The sequence below is a fragment of the Sapajus apella genome, unplaced genomic scaffold, assembly GCF_009761245.1.
Source record: "Sapajus apella isolate SASKATOON/1434 unplaced genomic scaffold, GSC_monkey_1.0 scaffold4, whole genome shotgun sequence".
Classification (NCBI taxonomy): Eukaryota; Metazoa; Chordata; class Mammalia; order Primates; family Cebidae; genus Sapajus; species Sapajus apella.
Window position 1 is genome coordinate 18,296,469 of NW_022436944.1, and position 21,444 is coordinate 18,317,912.

A 21,444-nucleotide genomic window follows, 5' to 3' on the forward strand; every position below is an offset into this window, starting at 1 on the left:
TTTTTTTTTTAAGACAGGCTCTCACTCTGTTGACCAGGCTGGAGTGCAATAGTGGGATCTCAGCTCACTGTTAACTCCACCTCCAGGGTTCAAGTTATTCATGTACCTCAGCCTCCCGAGTAGCTGGGATTACAGGCATGTGCCACCACACCTGCCTAATTTTTGTATTTTTAGTAGAGATGGGGTTTTACCATGTTGGACAGGCTGGTCTCAAACTCCTGACCTCAAGTGATCTGCCTGACTTGGCCCTCACAAAGTGCTGGGATTACAGGCATGAGCCACCACACCCAGCCAAGTTCATTCTTAATTATTTTTCCTTTAGTAAATGGAGTATTTTCTTCTATTATATAGATAGGATTTTGCTATGTTCCCCAGGCTGGAGAGCAGTGGCTATTCGCAGGTGCAATCACAACACATTACACTCCCAAACGCCTGGGCTCAAGCTATCCTCCCATCTTAGCCTCCTGAATAGCTGCAATAACAGACACCTGCCACCATGCCCAGCTTATCTGCTCACATATTGAGAGGGTTTGAAATATTTTCCACCAACACTAAGTGGAGGTTGAAGGAGATAACAATGGGAAATTGTTCTAAATAACATAAAGGCAAGGATTAAAGAAAACACCAACTAAACTGTGTTGCTGCTCAGCAGATTCTGTTATACAGAATGGGAAGAGAAAGCCACAGAGTGATTTGCCTACACATTCATCTCCCTGGTACAAGTGGGTATTGTTCTGTACCCTGTGGTAGGATTATAAATATTGCCAGGGAACAAGTACACAAAGTTGTTATAGAAACCAGAATGTTTTAGCTCAGAGTTATTTACAGAGAACTTTCAGGATTATCATATTCAATAAAATCAACTCTTGTTTTGCTTCATCCTATGCTAGTGCATCCCAATCAAATATCTATTTTTAAGAGTTCCTCAATCAGCTGTACTTCTTTACATAAGAATTCAGGAGTCAGTGGATGGAGACTACATCACAAAAGTATAATTTATGAGTAGCATTTTTGTATCACATGTTTGAAGCTTGTTCATACTTGCCTCAACCATTGTCCAGTTTGCTGGTTTCCATAATATAGGAACAAGGTGGCTATTGACTACTGCATTCAGCAGATAAATATTTCCTTCAATGTAGCTGGTGTCTGTGTTGCCTGATACTGTGATACTGTGGGACTAGGCTCTTCACATTCTTTCAACTTACCTTTAAGGCTAGACAGTGGCAGCTGCCTGTGACTATCGTTTTTGTCCTTAATTGTGAACTGTATTTTTCCAGCCATCCAGGAGGATCTTTGAAAAAGTTGGGTGTTTTGTCTGAAAAGATAATTGCACAATGAGGATTTTCATCGCCTTTGAAGGATCTGTTGAGCCGTTTGATGTTTCAGCAGATGAAACTGTGGAGGTTGTCAAGCTGATGATAAAGGTATGTACTTTGTTCCCAAGCCACCAAAATGTATATTAATTTTAACTATGCATGCATTTAAAAATGTACAAAGGGTAGAGATGCTATTGGGCACATTTCCAGCAAAGAGGGAAAGAAAACTATTTGATACTATTATTTGCTTACACAATAGATTTATAGGAAGATGGTAACTCTGGTGGTGTTAGACAAGAAAGCAAATGGAGCTAGTCAATTCTCAAGAAAAAAAAGTCTGACTTCTTTTTAGGGAATGTGTGGGTTGTGCATAGGCTAGATAATATTATTGCAATTCTTCATAAAAGGACAAAAGCAAGACACTAACTTCAGGCTATATAAGTGGGACATGTCAGTCATCAGATAAATGTCTTAGTTGGTGAGCAAAAAACTGTAAAGAATCAAAGGATTTTGGAAGCAAAGAGGACTTTAGAGAACTTGTGGGCAATGGCTTCATTTTGTATTCAGGGAAAACTGAAGCTCAGAGAGGCTGACTATCTTACCTAGGATCACAGAGCCAGAATAAGAAATAACTTGGGTACAGTATGTTCCTTATAAATTTCATATAAATGTTCACTTTAAAATAAAAAATTAAGCAAAATATTTAGTTTCTGATCATCAAATATTTAACTTGGAGATGGTCATTCCTATTTGCTAAGAAGCATTAACTGAACCATAGTTACATGACATTCAGTTGATTATTATGATGACTGAAATCTAGATCTTGTAACACAAGGAATCTTAATGTCTTATGAATCCCTTTGGAAGTCTGGTGAAGTCTATAGACTGCATCTTAAAATGTCTTTAAAGGCAAAAAATAAACATGATAAAAATGAAACTTGTTATATTGAAATACATTTTCAAATACTAAAATGCAAATGTGATATAGTGACATGTGGACTTATTTATTAACACATTAACAAGTTCTAGCAGCTCATCTAATAACTATTGTATTTTCAAAATATGGATCAGTATAAATATTTTGAAATATTTGCAACAACTATGACGTGCTGTGAAAACATCTGTGACATCTATTGGTGTCAGTCACAGGTACAGCGACTACTGTTACTTTAATTTGCTTCAGTAATTGAAACAAAATTTCAACTTCATTTAGAGTTAATAAAATAAAGATGTAGTTTTTTCCCATCTAAATTATATCCATAAACTTTTCAGTTTTCTAAGTTAAGAACCCCTGTTTAATACTTCTTCCCTTTGTCTCAAACAATTATAATGCTCACAGGAAAAAATGAAAAGGAAAAGAGTACATTTCTGGTCTAGTTATGTAGAGATGTACTGTTTTCATAATATGCTATTGATTTTTAAGGATTATTTCCACATTCCTCTCTCTGAAGACAAACAAGGCAGGCGGTATCTGGAGTTGATGTATGCTGGAGCCACTCTAAAGGACAGTTGGAGTCTTGCTGATGTTGGAATATCTTTCTGTTCAACTCTCAAATGCTTTGTTAAGGTATGATGGTCAGGATAACATTTGTCTAAGATATCTATCTCATTCTGAATAAAGTTGGGATAAGTCAACCAAAGTAATTCCATAACTTAGAAAGAGGTTGTCTCTTTTTGCCTTCTCCTCACTTCCGTTTGTATAACTGGTCTTATGCAAGCTTTGTGCTCTAAGGGGAAGTAAGACATGGAGAAGGGAAACAGTTGCCCCCTGTTTACTCTTCTTCCTCTTGCCTCCCCACGCCCTTTATTGCTTGTCCCATTCTGTCATCATAGAGCTCACCACAAACCAATATGAAAACAAAGCCAAGGGGCAGATCTGGAATTTTGATGTGGGAAGAAGAGCATTAGGTCACTTCAGTGGAACCACAGTGATTACTGGCAGTGGAATGAGGAAGGAGAAGAAATTCTAAGTAACAATAAGAATAAAAGAGAATTTTCTGCATCCAAATTCAGCCAAAGTAGCAATTCCAATTAGGTGTACATGCAATGAAGATAGCTTTTTTTCATTTACAGAGGGTCCTTAATCAATGGTGCTTAACTTAAGATGCACGGTTGGGCTTCAAGAACCTTAAAAAATCCCTAAAGTTGTAATATATACAAAATTATGTGCCTGGAGATTTTCTGAGTCTAAGATCCGTATGTTCAACAATTTTTTAAAGGAATGGGTGGTCCAAAGAATTTAAATGCTGCTGCCCTAGGGTAGAAGTATTATCCTGTATTAGTGCTTTACCATATATAAATATGAACCTTAAGAAACTTAGCAAAGCATACATTCTCCACTAAATGTGGCACCAAGTTTCTTATATTTAACATTTAAAAGATTATGATAATTAAAGTTAACTCTTTCTTTTAACATGTGTTAGTAATTGACTAAATGGATGTTTAAAAAAATATATTCTGGCTGGCCACGGTGCCTGTAATCCCAACACTAGAAAAGAAAAGAAAAGAAAAGAAAAGAAAAGAAAAGAAAAGAAGAAAAGAAAAGGAATACTCTTCAATATTTATTATTTAATAGGAAAGACAATCACAGAATAATGAACATTGAATCATCCCACTTACATAAACAAAAGACCATATTTACATGTGTTTAAATGTTTTATTTTCTCCCTCTTTCACTCAGAAAATAGAAGTATAATATTACATTTCAAAGCAGACCAATTCCAGCTATTTTTAAATGTCTTCTCTTTATATCTTTAAATCTATTTCCATACTATGTTTTTGGTACCAGATAGGATCAACTCTCTAAAATTTCCCAGAATTCTGTAATGCCAATCATAAGGTTCAAGACTTTTTATTGTTTGCTTGCTTAGAGATAGTGGTGTAAGTTCAATACTACATTTGAGCTGACTGGAAGAATCTGATGGCTCTTCAGGGATGTAAGTTTGTTAAGGGTATGAACGGGATACTTTTATTTAACTAAGGACTGATTTCATTTTTATTATTTAACATTTAAAAATTGTATTTATTTTTGTCTAGGTAGCATGTTCACATAGTTCTCAACTCAAAAGGTATAAAAAAATACACAGCAAAAAGTCTACTGGCCAGGTGTGGTGGCTCACACCTGTAATCCCAGCACTTTAGGAGGCTGAAGTGGGTGGATTGCCTGAGATGCGGAGTTCGAGGCCACTCATGGCGAAACCCTGTCTCTAATAAAAATACAAAAATTATCTGGGTGTGGTGGGCATGGCTGTAATCCCAACTACTCAGGAGGCTGAGGCAGGGGAATAGTTTGAACCCAGGAGGCGGAGATTTCAGTGAGCCAAGATTGCACCACTGCACTCCAGCCTGGGTGACAGAGTGAGACTCCATTTCAAAAAAAAGAAAGAAAGGAAGAAAGAAAGAAAGAAAGAAAGAAGAAAGAAAGAGAGAAAGAGAAAAAAGAAAGAAAGAAAGAAAGAAGAAAGAAAGAAAAAGAAAGAAAGAAAGAAGAGAAAGAAAGAAAGAAAGAAAGAAGGAAAGAAAGAAAGAAGGAAAGAAAGAAAAAGAAAAAGAAAATAAAAGTCTCCCTCCTCTGGCCCCCAGTTTCCCTCCCCAGATGCAACCTATATTCACAGTTCTACTTACAAAAACATTTCCTAAATTCTGCTAATAAAGCATCATATATTACAGTGACGCAAGCTTCACACTGAACTCTTTTACCTAAAGTTTTAAACTGCTAATTCTATAAATAGAAAGTACGGGTAAAACAGGTTATTCAATGAAACCAACCTGAGCAATGTGGCAAGACCCCACCTCTGCAAAAATATTTCAAAAATTATTCTGGTGTGGTAGTGCACACTTGTAATCCCAGCTACTTGCAAGGCTGAGGTGGGAGGATTGTTTGAACCCAGCCTGTGCAAGAGAGTGAGACCCTGTCTTAAAAAAAAGAGAAGTTTATTCAAGAGAGATAGGGCAGCAGTCACAAGACTGGTCAACACACAGAGTTTAATTAAAAACTCTCAAGTTCCATACAATTTTACTAATTGTACTCTTCATTCCTCATTCTTTGAGGCCTGGGACATTTGGAGAATATCCCAGGCTTAAAGAATGATACCAGCTCTATCATGCTTGCCCATCTCAGGTTACCAAAGGCTGCTTTCCTTTGTAGTATAACTTTAATACTAACCTTTGAGCTGACTGGAAGTGGTGTAAGTTCAGTACTAACATTTGAGCTGACCGGAAGAACCTGATGGCTTTGCAGAGATGTAAGTTTGTTAAGGGTGGAATAAAGTCATGTTACTGCTTCACTGAATAATTAGATATATACACATTTAAATAGTACCTTTCCTACTTAACTATGTTTAACCATGTTACTTTGTGAAAGTTAGTTTGCCTCGAGAGAGATGGAAGATGCCACAGTAAGGGAGGGAATGAATCCATGAAATACATCTCTTTAGCATCTCTAAATTTTGGTAAAACTTAGAAATATCATAATGTGAACCTAAAACTTTTGTAAGGTTCAAAAAACTTGGCAAGTAAGCGGTTTTTCTTTCTAAAAAGGTACAAGTACATATTATGTCTCACGAAATAAATCCAAAATATTTGGCTTACTTATTGTGTTCATATTTTTGTGTGCTTACAAGGTTTTACTTGTGTGAAAAAGAGGGAGAGACACTGGATAAATACAAAGATTATCTACTGTTAAGTATATTCTTTAAATAGTCAATACTTTTTCCAGCTTCTCTGTATATTATACTTTTCTTTTAATGGTAGTGCAGACACATTTGGAAAAGAAATGGGAATAGGGGTGATATACAAATAGTGGGAAAAGAACATTGTATTAACTTTTCCTTCTTTGGAAAAGAACTCTTATAGAAGCCATAATCAATATTTCCTATGGCATACAGTTCCAATTTCTATAAATACAGGAGTCAGTCCTGACCATTCATTGCTGATGCTGTTGCAGTTCACTGTGTTCCTATAAACCAGGCATGAGGCACTGCAAAAGCATATGTTTTTGTACAACAGGCAGAGGTGCTATCACTTTTGCCTCTTTCATTTTAACCTGTGTTATCGTGGAAATGATTGCTTAAGTTTTGTCCACGTTTTCACCCAGTGCTTAGAATAGTATCTGATATAATGTATAGTAGGCTGCACATAAATAGGTGTTAAATAAATGAATTGATAAAGGTTTGAGAGGTAAAGTATGGAAATTAACAAGACGGTATATGATTGTCTACAATTCATAGCAAGGTACTGAGATGCATTTCAGGGATCTATTCCCTCCCTTACTGTGGCATTTCCCATTTTTCTCTACTTTCAAGGCAAAGCACTCACCAGTATTCTAAGCCCTTCCCCTGACCAACATCAAGGTTTTCAGTTGCAAGCAGCAGAAACAAAGCCTAGATAATTTAAGGAGAAAATAAATATTGAGAAGCTATTGAGTAATTTTCAGGAAATTGGAGAATCAATCTTAGAGATTATGCAGCCAGAAACAACATTCAAAGCATGCCCCAGAACTAATCTGGGAAGGCCACCTCTGCAGGCAACACTGATCCCTCAAAGCAGGTATTGGACATGCTGCCTGCCCTGTTGCCAGGCCAGCAATGCTTCAGAAATGCCATTGCCCAAAGACTTTGCTGTGCTTCTTTGCCTTATTGGCTTTTAATTCAAAGTGGGAGTAGATAGGTAAGTCTGATTGGGAGCACCTTATCACAAGTCCATTCTCTACTGCAAAAGGGCAACTATCCAGCCGGTTGTGCTTTCCACAGCATGAAGTGGGCCCAGCCGACCCAGGACTCCTTCTGGTTTCCCTACCTCCTTCTATAACCAGACTTGTGCCAACCAAGTGCTGGGGTCAAAACGTAGTTAATCCCCCCGACATCCCTGGAATGTTGTGAAAAGCTGGTTGTTGTTTTTTTCCTTCTTCTTCTTTTGAGACACAGTGTCACTCTGCTGCCCAGGCTGGAGTGCAGTGGCACGATCTCAGCTCACTGCAATCTCTGCCTCCCAGGTTCAAGCGATTCTCCTGCCTCAGCCTCCCAAGTAGCTGAGATTACAGGTGTGTACCACCATGCCTGGCTAATTTTTGTCTTTTTAGTAGAGACAGAGTTTCATTGTGCTAGCCAGAATGGTCTTGATCTCCTGATCTCGTGATCCACCCACCTCCACCTCCCAAAATGCTGAGATTATAGGCATGACCCACCGCACCCAGCTGATAAAGAGCTGTTTTATGCTGAGAGACTGAGTTAACTGTAGTACCATTGAGTAGATGTCTATTAGATAAGTTAGAGAAGTTTGTACTATCTTGACAAATCTAAAATTGATTCAAAATGATATACATTTTAGCTTTCAAAAGATACTGTTAACATAAAAACGCCAAAATCCAGGAAATATATATGTGGTTTTACATTTAACGATTTTTATACACAAAAGCATGTATAAACATGTTTCTTTAAAATTTACACATGAAAGCATGTTTCTTAAAAATGGCTCTCTTTTCTAAGATAAGTCATAATAAACGGTATGAAAAGAATCTGGTGAAGAAAGGTATTCCAATTCGGTGTCCAAGACTCCAAGGATAATCTCTCCAGGAAGACTACCACCCAAGAGAAGTTTATGAAGACATGTCACTGGAATTCATTCAGTTCAACAAAAACAAATATTATTTCCCCTTTTAGTTCACTCTGAAATAGTTGGGGCAAGCTTTTGCTTGCTTAGTGCTGCAATTCCAAAACAGCAAAATATTTTTTAAAAAGCAGAACTTGGGAAAAAAATATAGCAGTATATTCAAAGCTTTCATTAACTTGTTTTCTTTCAGTCAGTTCTGTTTAATGTTTCCTTTTTTATTGTTAAAGTACATGTATGAATTTACAGTAGGTTTGCATTTGTTTTTTGAAGGTAAGCATGGAATTATTCACATGAAATAGAATGTATTTGTTTTTACTGAAAAGTAAGATACTTTGTGTATATCTCCTGTGTTGGTTTGTGTCTCAGTTTGTTTATAAAGGGAAAAGTCTAATTTTAGATATGTCCAAAAATGATTTGTGTATGGTATTATTTATTCAATAGCATCTGACTTCTTTGGGTGTGACTGACCAGCCTTCTCTGATTCAGAATACATAGGGAGAAGTATCATACATAGAAAGAAGTAGAGAGATGCCTTCTCTTATGTGGATAAGGTGGGTTAGCAAGTTGCTATTAATTGACATCTACCTACTCCCTCATCATACAACCAAATGAGGAAGTATTGACAACTAATGTGCCTCACTAGAACTCAAAATGGGTTTTCCCATAAAAAGAAGGTTTATAAAAAGGTGAGTATGTAGAGTTAAAAGACTGCAGTGAGAACTATGATCCAGATACATTATGGATTAAAAAGGCCTGGGATGTCATTCAACATTTATTATTTATTTACAAGATAAAAAGTTCCTAAGTGCTAAAAAAAAAAAAAAAAAAAAAAAAAAACAAAAGAACAGAACTCTGTAGCTGTTAATTTTCTTGAGACTTAAGAACCTTGCTTCATTAATAATAATATTTTCTTCCTTGCACTTTTTATTTTCGTCTAAAGAATGCCAGATCAGCTGGGCACAAAGGCTCACTCCTGTAATCCCAATACTTTAGGAGGCTGAGGTAGGTGGATTGCTTGAGGCCAGGGTGTCCAGACACCTGGGCAACATAGCTAGGCCCTGTCTCTACAAATAAGAATTTAAAAAGTAGCTGGGTGTGGTGATGAGTGCCTGTACTTAGAGGCTGGGGCGGGAGGATTACTTGGTTACTTGAGCCTGGGAGTTTGAGGTTACTGTGAGCTCTGATGATGCCACCTCACTTCAGCCTGGGCAACAGAGTGAGACCCTGCCTCAAAAAAAAAAAAAAAAAGATTGCCAGATATTTTGCAATTCTCCCTTATTACTTGTTCCAGAGTCAGTTATATGTATACTGGGTTACAGATTCTTATCTTTATAGATATAAATATGTAATTATTCATATTCTGAGAAGTTTCTTTTTAACTTATTTATCTAACCTCATATAGCTAGTTAACTTAAAAGTGACTTGAGAGCCGGTATGGAGGTGCATTCTTTCCCCAACTACTCAGGAGGTGGGAGGACTGCTTGAACCCAGAAGTTCAAGACCAGCCTGGGCAACATAGGGAGCCCTAGACGCTAAAAATAAATAAATAAATAAATAAATAAAATTTAAAAAGTGTTTTTTTGAAGAGTGACTTGGGCATCTGCTATTTTGTTTGCATGTTATTCTATTTGCATTTGTTTTGTTGTTTGCATTTAATTTGCTATTTGCATTTAATTCTAAATATAAATTAGGAATTTTTAAAGAGATTAAAAAGAGCTATTACATAAAATACAATTTTTCTCTCTTTCCCAGTATCTTTTTATTCAGTTTTCATAGGAATTTCTGCCTGCCCATAAATATTATCTAGATTAGCTTGAACAGACATTTGCCTTATGGAACCATAGGCAAGCATGGCATGGCAAAAGGGAAAGGGTGAATCCTGTGTACTTTAAATTTGTATTGCATGGGTTTATGAGAAACTATCATCAAAATTTTTTTCTAAGCACGTTAGTCTCAGTGGGCAACTCAGCCTGCTGATCTGGCTTTATGTGCAGTCACAGAAGAACCGAACCTATTCCTATTCACATCAATCACTGCTATGGGCCCTAGATCAAAGTATTGTAGCCTTAAATTTCATCAGTAACATCACTCCTCAAAGGCTTTTTCAAAAAGGTCTCCATGTTGACTATGTTACTGCAATATGTTATGTGGGAGAGGGGAATGAATTTAATGTATTATGAGTCTGCAGGAGGGAGGGGTCCCTGGAGAAACCAGAGAGGGATTCTGATGAAAGAAAGAAGGGAAGGAAACAAAGGAGGGGCAAGCCAGCATTGACAGGTTGGAGCCTCCTGGAGAACCTGGAGGCAAGATACCAGGTTCTGAGAGAGTCCAGCATTCGTGGGCATTCTGTGGCAGCACCATGCACTGGTATCTGCCAACCCAACAACAGGCCGTTGCAGAAAAATATTATTGTCCTGAATCTGCTAAAGAGGAAGTAAAGTCAGTTTCATTTTTCATTAGAAAAGTAGAAATGATAATAATCTTTTCCTCCCCACCTGCTTCCCATTTTTCCTATTTGCTATATTTTGAGTTTGGGTTTGGCTTGTTTAAACTGTTGTTAACAGAAGGATTAATATTTTCCTCAAACTTTCCATATGAGTTCTACTTCAGATAATCTCAGTTCTACTTGCTTTCCTACTTGTACTACGAAATGAAAGAAACAAAAGAAATTTTTCTAAACCTATATTCAGTATTTCCCTTTTTAAATAGTAAGAGTATGCTGGGCACAGTGGCTCGCGCCTATAATCTCAACACTACGGGAAGCCAAGTTGGGAAGATCATTAAAAAAAAAAAAAAAAGAAAAAAAGAAAGAAAAGAAAAAAGATAAATAATAAAAGTAAATATCTGAGGCTTTTTTTTTTTGAGACAGAGTCTCGACCTGTCACCAGGCTGAAGTGCAGTGGCGCAATCTCGGCTCACTACAATCTCCACCTCCCATGTTCAAGCGATTCTCCTGCCTCAGCCTCCTGAGTAGCTGGGATTACAGGTGCCCACCACCACACCCATTTAATTTTTTGTATTTTTAGTAGGGATAGGGTTTCACCATGTTAGCCAGGATGATCTTGATCTCTTGACCTTGTGATACGCCCACCTAGGCCTCCCAAATTGCTGGGGTTACAGGCGTGAGCCACTGCGCCCGGCCTATATGTGACTTTTTAAAAAGTCAAGCCATACAGATAATGAAAAGCACAAAATGATAAGCAAACACTCCCCTCCCACTCTCAACTCAGTTCCTCTTGCTAGAAATAAACTCTGAGAAAAAAATTTGTTAATTGACTAAAGATTTCAGCCGGGCGCGGTGGCTCAAGCCTGTAATCCCAGCACTTTGGGAGGCCGAGGCGGGTGGATCACAAGGTCAAGAGATTGAGACCATCCTGGTCAACATGATGAAACCCCGTCTCTACTAAAAATACAAAAAATTAGCTGGGCATGGTGGCACGTGCCTGTAATCCCAGCGACTCAGGAGGCTGAGGTAGGAGAATTGCCTGAACCCAGGAGGCGGAGGTCGCGGTGAGCCGAGATCGCGCCATTGCACTCCAGCCTGGGTAACAAGAGTGAAACTCCGTCTCAAAAAAAAAAAAAAAAAAAAAAAGATTTCAAATCCACAGTATTCCAAATTAAAATGCTGCTTAATAGAGAAATGTTTTCTAAACTAACACATCCATAAGCACAGGATGGATATAAATTATTAACATTCTCATGTATCTGGGTCTGTAGACTAAGAAGTACAAAGGATCTCAAAGCCCTGCCAAGTCTCCTTCACTTCACTCAAATGGAAGGACCTGTTAATATCTCAGGACTTAAGAGCTAGACTCAGACCTGAAGGCAGAGAACTTAACTGACTATTGCTTTCACTTTAACACCCATGTCATGGAGCTAGAGGTGCTCAGAGCTACCCCCGAAATTCTTGGCCCTCATCCTAATCTCCAGACAATAAGTTCCCTCCTTTTCTCACCCTTTAGGAAGAAGACAAGCCTACTCTATACGTGTTCAATGCTGTAACAGAAGACACAATGCCAATAATGGAGAGCATTTCCCTTCTTGACAAAAAAGTGTCTGACCTGAGAACACTGGTAACTCTGAGATGTGGCCTCCCCGTGAGTGTTTACTGTCTCCGAACCCCAAAGGGACTGGAGATGTATGATTGCAACACGCTCAAGGACTACCAGACTGATATTGGTACCGCTCAGTATATTTGATATCAGCTACCATTCAGCACTAGGGTACCTTTGATACCAGATTTTGCAGCTTTTCAAGAGAAAATGGAAATCTAGATTTTCATATATAATCTGTCAACTTTATTTACATATCCACTTTAAAACAGTTACTACATTTACATGGTTTAAATACCAGAGTGGAAAAGGATGTGTAGTGGTAAGCCTCCCTCCCTCTCCTGGCCCTCCAAGCACTTAGTTCCCTCCCCATGGGCAACCATTATTGTTTTGAATATTTACAATCAAAAGTATTTCCAAATTAAACCTCAACAAATGAAGGCAATATTTCTAATGGAAATCTCTGTAAGTTCAGTGTAGATATGAATTATCAACATTTCATTCTTGTGTCTAGGTCTACAGACTAAGACATAAGGAGGGTCTCATAGGCATGTGAAGTCTTATTCTCAAAGCAGATTCATTAATATCCTCAAGCGGGGGAAAGCAAAACTTAGACCACTTCATCTTTTTCTCTCTCAAAATACACTTCAAGCATATATAAATGCAAGTTGAAGCACATATTCCCCCCCACCTTTTTTTTTTTTTTTTTTTTTTTTTTGAGACAGAGTCTCACTCCCTTGCCACGCTGGAGTGCAGTGGTGCAATCTCAGCTCACTGCAACCTCTGCCTCCTGAGTTCAATCAATTCTCCTGCCTCTGCCTCCCAAGTAGCTGGGACTACAGGCATGTGCCACCATGCCCAGCTCATTTTAGTATTTTTAGTAGAGACGGGATTTTGCCATGTTGGCCAGGATGGTATCCATCCTTGTGATCTGACCACCTTGGCCTTCCACAGTGCTGGGATTAAAGATGTGAGCCACCACACCTGGCCCTCTTTTTCCCTTTTAAAATGCAAGGTAGCATATGATGCCTGCTATTCTGAACACTGCTTTGGGCAATTTTATCTTTAAAATGTTGCTGCTTATGTTAAAATAATCTTTTTCCCAATGTGACACAATGCTGTACTAGCTGAAAACCTGCCTTAGTGGAATCGCGTTTATACCTGATAGAAATTACAACCTCTCTTTAAATACTATACCTCGGCTGGGCATAGTGACTAGTGATTCATCTGTAATGCTAGCACTTTTGGAGGCCGAGGGAGGGGGATCACTTGAGCTCATTAGTTCAAGACCAGCCTAGGCAACATAGTGAGACCCTCATCTCTACAAAACATAAAAAAAATAGCCAGGTGTTGTGGTGCACACCTGTAGTCCCAGCTGCTTGGGAAGCTGAGGTAGGAGAATCACTTGGGCCAGGAGGTTAAGGCTATAGTGAGCTGTGATCACACCACTGCACCCCAGCCTGGGTGACACCAAGACCCTGTCTCAAAAAATAAAAAAAAAATCTGTACTTCCAGGTAATATCTGCTGTAGCCAAACATCAATTTAAAAAAGGCTTTCAGATTTGTTTTAAGCATGCTAAAAAATGGTTCAACAATAGAGAGATTAACATGGCCCCTACGTGACAATGACATACAAGTTTGTGAAGCATTTCATATTTTTTTAAATGGTTGGAACCTTATAGAAATTATTACTTGAAGTATATAAATCCTTGCTGACAATCAGCACATCCTTAGGTAACATTGTGTTTATAACATTGCAATGAAATTTGAGTTCTCCCAACATATACATAGGGCTTTGTAGGTGTCCTTAGTTAAGTAGTTTTGCTTCATATAACTGGTAAATTTGCATTTATTGATACTTCTACTGTTATATTTGCTTGGCATTATTCTTTCCTGTTATTTTAAATTAAGAAGTTCTGCAATTCGTCCTCAGAGTACTTTGCTATAATGCACACATCTGCTCTGCATGCTTGCAGGAGGGTGAGCCCTGCTTAGAACATGATGAGGGCTTACATAAGGAAGGGCACACAGTGGCATTTGTCCCCAAGCAACTGATAATCTAGTTATGTAATGAAGTACCACAGGGTAAAACAAAACTATAATAAACTCTGGATGACTATTCTTCAGGCCTATACTGCTCAGATTATGATGTGATGTGTTAAGCTGGAAGATACTTTGAATTGACCCAACCCCAACTTCTACAGATTTGTAAAAAAAAAAGCAAATCTTCTGAATGATTAAATGACTTGCTCAGTGTGTGTCAAGGACAGCATACCTGCTCCTTAAAATGGCTCTCTGGGAGTAGGAACTTTAGGAAATGAGGGTGTTCAGATAACAAGGTTAAGGATCTGAGCATGACCTGAGTAGGCTGCTTTGGCCACCATGAGAACACAGAACTTCAGAGGACAGGCAAGGAAAGAAGGACCTCAAAGGGAAGGGAAGAAGGGCCAAACTTTGGCCTCCTTCATATGCTTCATACCTTTGCCTAAAGCATAACTAATATCCCTTAAGCAGCCAGCTCACCTTTTTTTAAACTAGAAGGTAAAAAGAGTCCTTGATCAGCTTCTCTTGCAGGATTTCTCTTTCTAGTCAACAAGTCGTCCCTGCTGCTATCAGGAGTTGAACCTTGGCCCCTTCTCCAAAGGCAGTAGAAAATCAGAAGTGTTTAGAGAAGCGGTCAAGTCCAGGTTGAAAATCAAAGATTTAAGTAGCTCAATTAATCACTCCACGTACTAGCTTACACAAATATTTACAAAGCTGCCTCTGCACTCTGGGTGTCTACAGTAAAGTGATAGAAATGAGACATGTATTCACACTCAGTTAAAATGCAGTAAGTCAGCTCAATGCAGGCTGAAGTCAGGTAGGGAAGGCATTCTGGAGAATATATGGCTGGAGCACACAAAAATGTGGGAACTATGGATCATTTGAGAGGAGAAAGGGAAGACAGTCCAGGCTTCCAGGCCAGGAGAAAAGCACGAGTCACAGGTTCATAAGCATCGTCTTATCCCAGGGAAGGACAGAAAACAGGAGACTGTTCTGGAGAGTGAAGGGGCCTTGCTGAGAGCACTAGGAAACACAGCTGAGGGCAGAAGGAGGAAGGTCTTAAGGTGAGGGGACAGAGCGCAGGTTTGCTGCGGCTGTAGCCAGAGCCATGCACCTTCTGAACAGGAATGTTTTAAGTGAGGTTTAATCTGGTAGCAAGCAATATGAAATACAGAAAGGAGTGAGGAAAGCCTGCAAGGAGGGTGGTACACTAACTGGCATGTTTGATAATCCCAGTATTAATTAATTCCACTAGCAATGGAAGAGACAAATCTGAGAAACACAGAAGATAGAACAGGACAGAACATCATGCTAGATCACTTTTTTTTGTTTTTGAGACAGGGTCTCACTCTATCACCTAGGCTGGAGTGCAATGACACAACCTCAGCTCACTGCAACCGCTGCCTCCTGGATCCAAGCGATTCTCCCACCTCCGCCTCCCAAGTAGCTGGGACTAAAGTCATATCCCACCATGCCTGGCTAATTTTGTTTTTTTGAGATGGGGTCTAGCTCTGTTGCCCAGGCTGGAGTACAGTGGCGTGATCTTGGCTCACTCCAACTTCTGCCTCCCAGGTTCAAGCAGTTCTCCTGTTTCAGCCTCTCTAGTAGCTGAGATTACAGCCACTCACCACCAAGCACAGCTAATCTTTGTATTTTTTGTAGAGATGGGGTTTCACCATGTTGGCCAGGCTGGTCTAGAACTGACCTCATGATCTACATGCCTCAGCCTCCCAAAGTGCTGGGATTACAAGCATGAGCCACCACGCCCAGCCAGTTTTTTAAAATTTCTTTTTAAAAGAAACAGGGTTTCACCATGTTGCTTGTCTCAAACTCCTGACCTCAAGTGAGGAATTTCACCTTGGCCTCTTAAAGTGCTGTGATTTCAGGCATGAGCCACCACACCCGACCCTAGATCACATTTAAGTAGAAGTAAGAACCAAAGCTCTCACACTAGGACAGTGGCGGGGAAATTGATGAAAGCAGTTCTAGGTTTTAAGCTTTAGATACAAGGAAACTCAGAGTACTTTTTAAAATAAAGTTACTCAGCTGGTCAGTTAGTGGCAAAGCTGTAAGTACACCTGAAGTCTTCTAATTCTCCTTCACTACTAACAAGGAACTAGTGCTTCAGTGATAGGTTGGGTTAGCAGATACTGATCCTGCCCATGTAGGTGGAGATCGAGCCAGGTGAGGAGTGCATTCTTCAGAGAGTAAATATAGAGAGGAATGTATTAAGGGCCAATGATTGGCACTCAGGACATGCTGAGGTCAGAGCAAACACAGTCAGAAAACGAGGCATGGAAAGCTATCACAGTCAGGAGAACTGGAACTCTGTATTGTAACAGATGATGAGACTGTTTTCAAGGTGCTGGTAAAAGTCCAAAGACAATTCTTAGAAAAAATAGCTTTGGATTTAGTTTAAAGGTCTTTGGTGGGCTCAGAGAGAGCAGTTTTAATGGAGGAGATGGAGAAAGAGTTTAGGGATTAAGAAGAGAAGTAATGAGGGGATAAGGGGATTCTGGTGGTAGAACATATAATGACCAATTTATAATGAATCTATCATGCTAATTATATCTTAATATGTATTATTTTCTGACTTGAGGCTTAGTGGTACATCATATAGGTCCAATAGACACATATATATGCACACACACACACACACATACACACACACACACACACCCCTTGTCTTACAACAACCTATATGGTACCAAATATTCAGTTTAGCCCTGCTTCTAGCTCTGAAATCTCTGCCCTGGCCTTTGCTTTCCTCTTGCTTATCTGCATACTTAACTGCTTGTTGTTCTGTTTATATTTCACATACATTCATAAACTGGCATTCATCCTTTTTGCAACAAGGAGTACCTAAACAAATGAGTGAACGAATTAATGCCTTTCCTTTACAGATTATACCAATCGGTAATCTTCACTATAAATGCCTCATGGGATATATTCATGGCTGCCTGGGCACATTGCTTCTGAGAAACCATTCAGGAGCAGGGTTGTGTCGGCTCAGATCCTGAAATCTGAGCTGGCTCCAGGGTCCTTTCACCAACCTTTAGGCCCATGGAGACCTAAGGTGCCATTTTAATTCCTTTTATTGGTAAGAAAACTGAGGTTTGGAAAAGTTAAGTGATCTGATCAAGGTCACACTGCTAATAAATGGTAATCATACACCCAGGATTGGGTTCTTTCCAACAATTGATACTGCCAAACCAGTATGCCTTTATTGATACTCTGATCAATGTTTTATTTTGTTTCCTGTGTCAGAGGAAGCTCAAAACAGAGAAACAATTTTCCATATTCAGGAAGAAAAAGTCCAAATCAGATAGGCATACATTGACTCTTGGGGTATGAATGAGGAATCCAGAAACTTGGGAGTCAGAGGCCACATGTAGAGAGGTTGAGGATGATTGCCTAAATAGGCACTGTTGCTCCCATCTACTGTCCTGTGTGGCCTGGACATAGTAGATATGTTTGCAAGCACAGAATGGGCAGATCTAGGTTTTGTAAAGTTAATACAATTTTGTGGGTCCTCTTTTAAAAAATTCAAAACTAAGACAAGAGAATTAGAAGGCTCTGTAGAAGGTAGTGAGGGGCCCTAAACTTATTAGTTTTCCTCTCTCTTCAGTAATAGGTTTTAGCTGCATTTTTTTTTTGCAACATATAGCATTTTTCAAGTAAATTTCTGTTTCCCAACAGAATTCCTAGCTTATGAAGGAATTTAATATCTGGCAAAGAAGGCATTACAAAGCAACAGGGGTAAAAGGATTATCCAATAAACAGTCCTAGCTGACTTGCTTAGAAATTCTCTGGATATTCAAAAGTTGAGCATTATCAGGACTGTTTCATTGCACGGAACTGAACTGATGGTTATAACACCTGTAATATTTGCTACTAGACAAGGAATTAAAGTGAAACAAAATATAGGCTCAGATGGGGATGCCCTACCAATGTGAAGAAGATTTAAATCGTACAGCCTTCTCTGTAGTTTTCAGAATCAGGTCTCATTCAGCAGTAGGCAGGCTGGGCTAGAGACAGCTGAGACTCTGAGGGTAGGCAAACCTCCAGAGAATAGGTAGGCCAGGAAAATCCCATCTATAGACATTTAGCAGGGGGAGGTTATCTTCAAATAAGTCTTTCTGATGGAAGTGCTGGAATAGGCAGGTCAGTCTGCAACTGTCAGTTGGTAAGGCCAAGGAAGACAGAGGGTGACCCTCAGGGAGATCCAACAGGGACTTGATGCATGAACCAGAGCACCAAGGTAGTGAATGAATGAATGAATGAATGACACAAGAGGCACGAAAGTAGATAAGCTGATGTTGACATCAGAAGCTCTGACAACACGTGACAGAAATCTAACCCCAGAGATTAGGGTTCAGAGTAGGAAATTCATAAACAGAAAACTAATCTTAAAACTCAAAAGGTGGGGTAGAATATTGACATTCACGATATAAGGCACAAAGTGAGGACTTGCTTAGAAGTGACTAGAATATCTGACCAGGATGAATGGGAACACTGACTTCCTATGAACCCTCGAAGTCGCTACATCTTTTTTTTAGTTTTTGTAGAGATGGGGTCTCGCTGTGTTGCTCAGGCTGGCAAACTCCTGGCCTCAAACAATCTTCCTGCCCAAAGTTCTGGAATACAGGTGTGAACCACTACACTGGGCCCCTGACCTAAATCTTAATAAATTCCCTCCTACTGGAATTAAGGTTGTCCTCTGGAGCTGGGGCTGGCTGGTCCTTCAAATGGAGACTGTGTAGCCTCAGCTGTGGCAGACTAAGGAGGCTGGAGTACGGGGCCAGGCTAAAGCTTTCTATTGCTCATTTGGGAGTGATTTTCACAATCAACTAAAAACATAGATCATTTCATCAGGAGATAAAATAAATGCACTTGGAGTGGTGTTTAAAGTCCTTCGTTTCCAGTGCATGAGAATTAAACATTTTATGAGAAAGTTTAAGTATAGCAAGAAGCTTTAGAGAAAATTGATCTATATTGTAGCAAGTATGGTCCATATTTTGAAAAATGTTTATCAAGATCTTTCTATAGAATAGTTGCAGAACTACTACTTTATGTTTACAGAATAATTCCAGAATTCTCCAGCAAGAAGAGTAAACTCTCCTAGCAGAGGCCCAGGTTATGAGGATTGAGGCACGTGAGGGGGATGAAGGTAGTAATGCAGGTCAGGCTCTAAGACAAGTATGCAAATAGGAATCAACTCACAAAGTCCAAGTTCAAGAAATCCAAACCAGAGTAAGGAGTAGCAGAGGAAGAGCCCCATTTCAAGATTACAGGTTGTAACACAGACTGTCCAGAAAGAAAGGGAGCGGCAGGGAGATATCCTCTGTTGTGTGTGTGCAGAGAGGAGACAAGAAGGAAAAGAGAGGGAAAGCAGAAAGGAAAGAAAAATGCAACTGAAAGGAGGGACTCTCTAGGCATTAGAAAGAATCCTAAAGATGGTTGGGCGCAGTGGCTCGTGCCTGTAATCCCTGCACTTTGGGAAGCCAAGACAATGGGTAGATCACCTGAGGTCAGGAGTTTGAGACCAGCCTGGCCAACATGGCGAAACCCCATCCCTACTACAAATACAAAAATTAGCTGGGTGTGGTGGCACATGCCTGTAATCCCAGCTACTCGGGAGGCTGTGGCAGGAGAATCGCTTGAACCCTGAAGGTGGAGGTTGCAGTGAGCTGAGATTACACTACTGTACTCCAGCCTGGGTGACAGAGCATGACTCCATGTCAAAAAAAAAAAAAAAAAAAAGAATTTAAAGTCATGGGATATAAAGTAATGAAGGGGTGGAGGTAGTGATGGCAGAGACTGCTTTAGCTATGGTTGAAGGGAAAGCTAAATTAAAAGGACCCAGTGCTGTGAAAATCTAGATGAAGACCTTTTTTTTCTTTTGAGACGGAGTTTCACTCTTGTTTCCCAGGCTGGAGTGCAATGGTACGACCTCGGCTCACTGCAACCTCTGCCTCCTGGGTTCAAGTGATTCTCCTGCCTCGGGCTCCCAAGTAACTGAGATTACAGTGCCCAGCATCATGCCCAGCTAATTTTTTGTATTTTTAGTAGAGACAGTTTCATCATGTTGGCCAGCTGGTCTTGAACTCCTGACTTCAGATGATCTACCTGCCTCGGCCTCCCAAAGTGCTGGGATTACAGGTATGAGCCTCCTTGCTCATCTGATGAAGACTCTTTCAAGCAAAAAATTATAAGTCATTAGGTCCTGAGATGGGAGCAGACTTGGTGTGAGGACAGGTGAAAGGTCAAGGTGGAAGTAATAAATGAATGAGGCAGAGTGAAGAGAGGTGAGAGAGCTAGGTTGAACCACATAAGTAGAAGACTAGGTTTAATTTCCAGGGGAATGTGTGTAGAGTGAGAAGAGCAGAAGGCATGAGGAAAGATTCCTGGAAAACACCAGCCTGAAGGATAAAGGGGATTTGGTATCACTGAAAGGGTAGACTTTTGAGGAGCAAGTGATAAGCTCACCAGCAGTGAATTATTTTTATGTTTATAACAGAGAACAGCTCCTGGCTCCTGTTTCATAAAGGATAGAACAAGCAAATTAGTTGGTGAGCATCATTCCACTCCCTCACAGCCCACTCATAAGCTAAAGGCCCCAGAAGACCGTTTGTCCTGCCACAGGTTCCTTAGTTTCCTCTTCCAATATAATGGCTTTAGTTTACATGGTAATGTAGACAGCAGCACTGAATCAATTTCCACAAGATTGTTTAAAGATAGCTACAAAAAAAATATTTCAGTGCTATATACAATCATTGAGCAGATGAGAAAATGGTAATGCACAGATGCTAAACAGTTTTTCCAAGCCAATAAAGAAAGATCTATGATAAATATCCCTGTCTCCTTGTTCCAAGGTTATTTTTCGTTTTGCACCTAGCTCAGGCCTCTGTTTGGGAAAGCTATCATTAGAAGTTTTGTGGATTGCCAAACCATACTGCTGGACTGGAACAATAAGCCACTTCTCTTGATCCACAGGCACAACACTTCGTTTGGACGTCTGGGATGGATGGAAGGAATTTCTGATGGGTTGTCTACTTGGACAAAAACTTAAAGTCCAACGCTATTTATCAAAAGAAGGACCAGTACTCAAGTATGAGAGATTAATGTTAAATTAACTTAGCAAGTGCTATAATTTTTCACTAAACTTCCATCAGACCTTGAGCCTGCAATTAACTCTACAGCTAGGGTACTGCTCTCTGCCAATTCCACTTACCATGTCTCAACCAAAAATTTTTGACATATTTGCTGGAACAAAGCAGCAGGGATGCCATCAGGACTCATAGTCTTGTGATTCAGGTAGACTTCCCTCAGGAAATACCAACTACAGTTAACCTTTAACAATGCAGGGGTTAGGGATGCCAACTCTCCACACAGTTGAAAATTCACACATAACTTTTGACTTC

At 39.6% G+C, this 21,444-nt stretch overlaps 1 protein-coding gene across 1 annotated transcript in view; it reads left to right on the plus strand.

Annotated features, from left to right (window-relative positions):
• Window positions 1-719: 719 nt before the first annotated feature.
• ANKUB1 (ankyrin repeat and ubiquitin domain containing 1) overlaps window positions 720-21,444 on the plus strand; it is a 30,056-nt gene continuing 9,331 nt past the window's right edge. Inside the window, exons 1-4 of the mRNA XM_032263460.1 lie at window positions 720-1,424; window positions 2,740-2,883; window positions 11,888-12,104; window positions 21,017-21,131. Of these exons, the coding sequence (XP_032119351.1) occupies window positions 1,335-1,424; window positions 2,740-2,883; window positions 11,888-12,104; window positions 21,017-21,131 (566 nt within the window). The 5' untranslated portion in view covers window positions 720-1,334. The remainder of the gene's footprint in view (window positions 1,425-2,739; window positions 2,884-11,887; window positions 12,105-21,016; window positions 21,132-21,444) is intronic.